Consider the following 8,369-nt stretch of genomic DNA (forward strand, 5'->3'; position numbering starts at 1 on the left):
ATAAAGGAAAGGGCTCTGTGTGTCTTCGTCAGTCTCAGTCTCCGCAGTCTCTAACACAATGGCATTCAAGGCAAGTAAATCTGTCATTCCAAAAGTGCAGTTGGTTGAGGTTTTCTGTTTTTCAACCATAAAATATCGATCAAATAAATATTTCAAACAATTCAACTGTACTGCAGGTATTCGCACTGGCCGCCCTTGTGGTCGTCGCCGCCGCCCGTCCAGATAGCCCTCCTACCTATGGCTACTCTGCTCCCACACCCTCTTATGCACCACCCGCCAAGTACGACTTCAACTACGCCGTCAACGACCCACCATCTGGCAACGACTTCGGACACCAGGAAGCCCGTGATGGCGACAACACACAGGGATCCTACTACGTCCTTCTTCCCGACGGTCGTCTGCAGAAGGTCACCTACAATGTGAACGGAGACTCCGGTTACGTGGCTGATGTGACCTACGAGGGAGAGGCTCAGTACCCCACCCCAAAGGCCTCCTATGGTCCTCCTCGGCCATCCTACAAGCCGCCCACTCCCTCCTATGCTTAAGGAACAGAAATGAAATATTTATTGATCTCGGGTCTTTGTAAATACTAGATATTAAACAAGCATCTTCATCTATAATATATTAATATCCAATATATGTTTTCAGTATTTTAGGAAACTGCAACGTATTTCTTCTTTGCTTAATCACGTTGAAAAATGTAATCATTGAGGAAAATGTACCTATGACAATTGGCTGAAATAGTCTAAATGTCTTTGTTATGGAAAAGGAACGTTTGTTTCAATCGATTTTTTCCTTCTTGATCTTGTGCTATAGAAGACTTATACTAGACTGCTTATATTGAGGAAAAATGAACTTAAGCATAATCCTATTTATTTATTACATAGCTTTATATATTATCCTACATACCGACCACCCTTTTCCATGTATGAAATATAGGGCTTCGGATATTTATTGATCTCAGTTCTTTGCAAATCTGAAGTATCAAATTAGCATACTTCATTTTATGAAGATATAAATATATGTATGTATGTATGTATATGTACATATACATATAATATATATGTGTATATATATATTATACATATATATATATATATATATATATATATATATATATATATATATATATATATATATATATATATATATATATATATAAACGAGTGCGTGCGTTTCTATAAAGACACACGTATGTGTGTAAAGTCCTCGAGACATACTGGAAATGAAGGTGCTACATGTGTTCCAGTGTGTCAGTGGCAACTGGATAGAATACAGTCTTGATTTATATATATATATATATATATATATATATATATATATATATATATATATATATATATATATATATATATATATATATATATGTATATATATATATATGTATATATATATTTATATATATATATATATATATATATATATATATATATATATATATATATATAAAGAAATATGTGTGTTTTAAGCGAGAGTCTTTGTTTTTATTAAATATTCTTGATTTTGTGCTGCGGATTATCTATACTAAGATTGTTTCTGTAAAGCAAAAAGAATTTCATTATAATCATGTGGGACGTTTCTTTTTACGGTGTGATAATCTTATTACATAGTTGGGTGTATTAGGAATAAGAAATATAATATGAATGAGGTGTGTGGTCTTTTTAAGAGATAGATAAATAGAGTGAAGCATCACTCGTGCTTGTGGAATGCACTTGATTCCCTGGATGGCGGCAGGTTTGTTTACATACAAGCAGCGGTTGTCTGGCAGTCTGAGAGGGTCGGGCCATTTGCATACGAAGTTCATGCGGATAAAATGGGCTGTGATGTGGCTTTTCTAGTTTGGGTTTTGTGGCTAAAGTGGAATGGTGTTCACGAGACATACCAAAATGTTCATTAGAAGAGCATGATTAACTTATTACAAAGTGGGAGTTAGTTTCCTTCTTTATCATCTTAATCAGAAACGATATAGCAAAGGCATCTTGGCAACGAGACATCATGAGCCAAAGAGCTCAGTGTGCCACAGGTTTCTGTTCCCTTAATGTCTGCATGCAGGTAATGCATACAAGCATGCTAGGAATTCCGATGTCAGGAATTAATTCTGAAAGAGAATTTTCGCTGGCTCTTTCCGTAAAATATACATATAATATTTACATATATACATTCATACATATACACGTACACACATACACACACACACAATATATATATATATATATATATATATATATATATATATATATATATATATTCACATATATATATATATGTATATATATACATATATATATTTATTTATGTATTTGGATATATATGAATATATATTTATGCATGCATACATAGACACACGCGCGCGCGTACGCACACATGCATATTCATATACATGTGAACTAATGTATACATACATATGTATGACTATATCTGTATATGCATAATTATATTTATATATACATATAGACTCACATCGACACAAACACATACACATGTATATACACCTATATATTCACACACATGTATATATTTATATACATACAAATATGTATGTATACACACACCCTTATATAAAAACTATAATATGATTCAATTTCACACTTTGATACGGATGCCATAATATCATTCTTTATCAGTTGCTGAAAAAATGGCAAAACTCGTGAATATTTAAAAAAAAAAAAAAACGAAAAAAAAACGACTTTCACACAGCCCTGCATAAATAATGTGAACATCTGCATTCCGGTAACATCACCGAAGGGGAAACTCGCTCACCGAATCAAGGTCATCTTGCTGGGATGATATTTCCTGACGTCACGACCTGGGCGGGGTTTTTCTCGGACACTTGTATAAAGGAAAGGGCTCTGTGTGTCTTCGTCAGTCTCAGTCTCCGCAGTCTCTAACACAATGGCATTCAAGGCAAGTAAATCTGTCATTCCAAAAGTGCAGTTGGTTAAGGTTTTCTGTTTTTCAACCATAAAATATCGATCAAATAAATATTTCAAACAATTCAAATGTACTGCAGGTATTAGCACTGGCCACCCTAGTGGTAGCCACCGTTGCCCGTCCTGATAGCCCTCCTACCTATGGCTACTCTGCTCCCACACCCTCTTATGCACCACCCGCCAAGTACGACTTCAACTACGCCGTCAACGACCCAGCATCTGGCAACGACTTCGGACACCAGGAAGCCCGTGATGGCGACAACACACAGGGATCCTACTACGTCCTTCTTCCCGACGGTCGTCTGCAGAAGGTGACCTACAATGTGAACGGAGACTCCGGTTACGTGGCTGATGTGACCTACGAGGGAGAGGCTCAGTACCCCACCCCAAAGGCCTCCTATGGACCTCCTCAGCCATCCTACAAGCCGCCCACCCCCTCCTATGCTTAAAGAACAGAAATGAAATATTTATTGATCTCGGGTCTTTGTAAATACTAAATATTAAACAAGCATCTTCATCTATAATATTTTAATATCCAATATATGTTTTCAATATCTATTTCTTCTTTGCTTAATTACGTTGAAAAATGTAATCATTGACGAAAATGTACCTATGACTATTGACTGAAACAGTCCAAATGTCTTTTTTTATGGAAAAGAAACGTTTGTTACAAGCGATTTTTTCCTTCTTGATCTTGTGCTATAGAAGACTTATACTAGACTCCTTATATTGAGGAAAAATGAACTTCAGCATAATCCTATTCATTTATTACATAGCTTTATGTATTATCCTACATACCTACCACCCTTTTCCATGTATGAAATGTAGCGCTTCAGATATTTATTGATCTCTGGTCTTTGCAAATCTGAAGTAGCAAATTAGCACACTTCATTTTATGAAGATATATATATATATGTATGTATGTATATGTACATATACATATAATATATATATATATATATATATATATATATATATATATATATATATATATATATTTATATATATATATATATATATGTATGTATGTATGTATATGTACATATACATATAATATATATATATATATATATATATATATATATATATATATATATATATATATATATATATATATATGTATGTATATGTACATATACATATAATATATATATATATATATATATATATATATATATATATATATATATATATATATGTATGTATGTATGTATGTATATATACATATACATATAATATATATATATATATATATATATATATATATATATATATATGTATATATGTATGTATGTATGTATATATACATACACATAAAATATATATATGTATATATATATATATAAATATATATATATATATATATATATATATATATATATATATATAAACGAATGCGTGCGTGTGTATAAAGACACACGTATGTGTGTAAAGTTCTCGAAACATACTAGAAATGAAGGTGCTACATGTGTTCCAGTGTGTCAGTGGCGACTGCATAGAATACAGTCTTGATTTATATATATATATATATATATATATATATATATATATATATATATATATATAGAGAGAGAGAGAGAGAGAGAGAGAGAGAGAGAGAGAGAGAGAGAGAGAGAGAGAGAGAGAGAGATGTGTGTTTTAAGCGAGTCTTTGTTTTTATTAAATATCTTTGATTTTGTGCTGCGGATTATCTATACTAAGATTGTTTCTATAAAGCAAATAGAATTTTATTATAATCATGTGGGACGTTTCTTTTTACGGTGTGATAATCTTATTACATAGTTGGGTGTATTAGGAATAAGAAATATAATATGAATGAGGTGTGCGGTCTTTTTAAGAGATAGATAAACAGCGTGAAGCATCACTCGTGCTTGTGGAATGCACTTGATTCCCTGGATGGCGGCAGGTTTGTTTACATGCAAGCAGCGGTTCTCTGGCAGTCTGAGAGGGTCGGGTCATTTGCATACGAAGTTCATGCGGATAAAATGGGCTGTGATGTGGCCTTTCTAGTTTGGGTTTTGTGGCTGAAGTGGAAGGTGTTCACGAGGCATGCCAAGATATTAATAGAGCAGGGTTTGCTTATTCCAAAATGGGAATTGGTTTCCTTCTTTATCATCTTAATCAGAAACGATATAGCTAAGGCATCTTGGTAACGAGACATCATGAGCCAAAGAGCTCATTGTGCTACAGGTTTCTGTTCCCTTCATGTCTGCATGCAGGTAATGCATGCAAGCATGCTAGGAATTCCGATGTCAGGAATTAATTCTGAAAGAGAATTTTCGCTGGCTCTTTCCGTAATATATACATATAATATTTACATATATACATACATACATATACATACAAGCATACATACATACATGCACACGTACACACACACATATATATATTCACTTATGTATTTGCATATATATGAATATATATTTATGCATACATACATAGACACACACGCGCGCACGCACGTACACACATACATATACATGTGAACTAATGTATGCTTACATATGTATGACTATATCTGTACATACATAATTATATTTATACATGCATAGACACATCGACACAAACACATACACATATATATGCACCTATATATTCACACACACACGCATATATTTATATACATGCAAATATATATGTATACACACACCCTTATATAAAAACCATATGATTCAATTTTCTATATCATTGCATCATAGATTTTTCACAGCTTGATACGGATGCCATAATGTCATTCTCTGTCAGTTGCTGAAAAAAATGGTAAAACTCGTGAATATTTAAAAAATCGACTTTCACACAGACCTGCATGAATAATGTGAACATCTGCATTCCGGTAACATCACCGAAGGGGAAACTCGCTCACCGAATCAAGGTCATCTTGCTGGGATGATATTTCCTGACGTCACGACCTGGGCGGGGTTTTTCTCGGACACTTGTATAAAGGAAAGGGCTCTGTGTGTCTTCGTCAGTCTCAGTCTCCGCAGTCTCTAACACAATGGCATTCAAGGCAAGTATATCTGTCATTCCAAAAGTGCAGTTGGTTAAGGTTTTCTGTTGTCCACCCATAAAACATTGATCTTTAAATATTTCTAACAATTCAACTGTACTACAGGTATTAGCACTGGCCACCCTAGTGGTAGCCACCGTCGCTCGTCCAGATAGTCCTCCTACCTATGGCTACTCTGCTCCCACACCTTCTTATGCACCACCCGCCAAGTACGACTTCAACTACGCCGTCAACGACCCACCATCTGGCAACGACTTCGGACACCAGGAAGCCCGTGATGGCGACAACACACAGGGATCCTACTACGTCCTTCTTCCCGACGGTCGTCTGCAGAAGGTCACCTACAATGTGAACGGAGACTCCGGTTACGTGGCTGATGTGACCTACGAGGGAGAGGCTCAGTACCCCACCCCAAAGGCCTCCTATGGTCCTCCTCAGCCATCCTACAAGCCGCCCACCCCCTCCTATGCTTAAGGAACAGAAATTAAATATTTATTGATCTCGGGTCTTTGTAAATACTAGATATTAAACAAGCATTCTTCGGTTTTGATAGTTTTATATCCAATACATGGTTTCAGTACTTTATGAAACTGTAACGTATTCTTTCTTGGCTTAATTATGTTAAAAAATCTAATCATCGAGGAAAATGTACCGATGATAACTGACTGAAATAGTCTAAATATTTTTGTTATGAAAAAGGAACGTTTGTTTCAAGAGAGTATTTTTCTTCTTGATCTTGTTCTACGGGAGACCTATACTAGACTTTATATTGATGAAAAATTAACTTTTTCATCACTCTATTAATTAATTATGTAGTTTTATATATTATGTTCCTATTACATACTTCCATTTATTTGCCCCGCCCCAAAGGCCTCCTCTGGCCCTCTACGCCATCCTACATACCGACCACCCCCTTCCATGCATAAAATATAGCACCTCGGATATCTCTTGATCTCATCTCTTTGTAAATCTCAAGTATTAAACTAGCATGCCTAATTTTATGTATATACATAAGTATATGTATGTATGTATATATACGTATACACATACATATATATGATTGCGTGTGTCCATACATATATACACAGAAACACAAACACACATATATATATGTGTGTGTGTGTGTGTGTGTGTGTGTGTGTAAAGTTTTAAAAATATAATGAAAAGGAAGATGCTACATGTGTTCGAGTGTATCAGTGGCGACTGTCTAGAATACAGTCCTGATTCTTTTTTTTATGAAAAATAAGAAGTACGTTTTAAGCGACCATATTTTTTCTTTAATTTTTGATTTTGTGCTGCAAATTACCTACACTAAGATTGTTTCTATAAATCAAAAAGAGCTTGAACGTAATTATATGGGACGTTTCTTTTTACAGTGTAATAATCTTACTACATGGCTTGTTTATTAGGAATAATTAACATAATATGTGAGTATATTAACCTCTCTGTTCGGGATTCGATCCCGCACCGCCAGATTGTAAGGCAGGCACGTTATCCATTCGTCCACCACAACGCATGAGGATCGTGCAACCAGGTGCCACCTGGCACCATGGATATTACCTAGCTACTCATACGTGAGTAAGTATAGCAGTGTGGTGGACGAATGGATAGAGTGCCTGCCTAACATAATATGTATGAGATGTGCGGTCTTGCTAAAAGATAGATGAATATAGTGAAGTATCACCCGTGCTTGTGGAATCCACTGGAATCCCTGGATGGCGGTAGATTTGTATGTATGTAAGCAGCGGTTCCCTGGCAATCTGAGAGGGAACATTTGCATATAAAGTTCATGTGAAAAAAAAAAAGCTTTGATATAGCCTATATAGTTTAAATTGATTTTTTGATTCTAGTGGAATGGTATTCGCGAGACATGCCAAGATATTCATTAATAGAGCATGATTTGCTTATTCTAAAACGGGAGTTAATTTCCTTCTATATCATCTTTATCGAAGACGATATATCAAAGACATCTTGGCTGGAGAATTTTCGCTGGATCTTTCCGTAGTATATATATATATATATATATATATATATATATATATATATATATATATATATATATATATATATACATATATATATATATATATTATATATACACACATACATACATACACACACATATATATACTTATTTATTTCATATATATGATGCATACATACATAGACACACGCACACACACACATATATATGTGTGTGAATTGATGTATACATATATATGTATGACTATTTGTATATATATAATTATATATACATGTACACATCAACATATACATATAAATATATATATATATATATATATATATATATATATATATATATATATATATATATATATATATATATATATATATATAAGCACCTATATATTCACACACATACAGAGACATTTATATGAATACACATGTGTATGTATATATACACACTCTCA

General features: G+C 34.0%; 3 protein-coding genes across 3 annotated transcripts; all 3 read left to right on the plus strand.

The window, feature by feature from the left end:
* The first annotated feature begins 34 nt into the window (after positions 1–34).
* On the plus strand, positions 35–613 carry LOC138861323 (pro-resilin-like). Its single transcript, XM_070120329.1, has 2 exons — positions 35–70; positions 177–613. Exons 1-2 carry the CDS (start codon positions 59–61, stop codon positions 543–545), a joined length of 381 nt encoding a protein of 126 aa, XP_069976430.1. The 5' UTR covers positions 35–58; the 3' UTR covers positions 546–613.
* Positions 614–2,845: 2,232 nt separating this feature from the next.
* LOC113817962 (pro-resilin-like) lies at positions 2,846–3,572 on the plus strand. The gene is made up of 2 exons (XM_070120321.1): positions 2,846–2,904; positions 3,011–3,572. The coding sequence occupies exons 1-2, from the start codon at positions 2,893–2,895 to the stop codon at positions 3,377–3,379; spliced, it is 381 nt and encodes a 126-aa protein (XP_069976422.1). The 5' UTR covers positions 2,846–2,892; the 3' UTR covers positions 3,380–3,572.
* A 2,353-nt stretch (positions 3,573–5,925) lies between these two features.
* Positions 5,926–6,480, plus strand: LOC113817970 (pro-resilin-like). Its single transcript, XM_070121316.1, has 2 exons — positions 5,926–5,937; positions 6,019–6,480. The coding sequence occupies exons 1-2, from the start codon at positions 5,926–5,928 to the stop codon at positions 6,409–6,411; spliced, it is 405 nt and encodes a 134-aa protein (XP_069977417.1). The 3' UTR covers positions 6,412–6,480.
* The last annotated feature ends 1,889 nt before the right edge of the window (positions 6,481–8,369 follow it).

This window comes from Penaeus vannamei, chromosome 4 (assembly GCF_042767895.1).
Source record: "Penaeus vannamei isolate JL-2024 chromosome 4, ASM4276789v1, whole genome shotgun sequence".
NCBI lineage: Eukaryota > Metazoa > Arthropoda > Malacostraca > Decapoda > Penaeidae > Penaeus > Penaeus vannamei.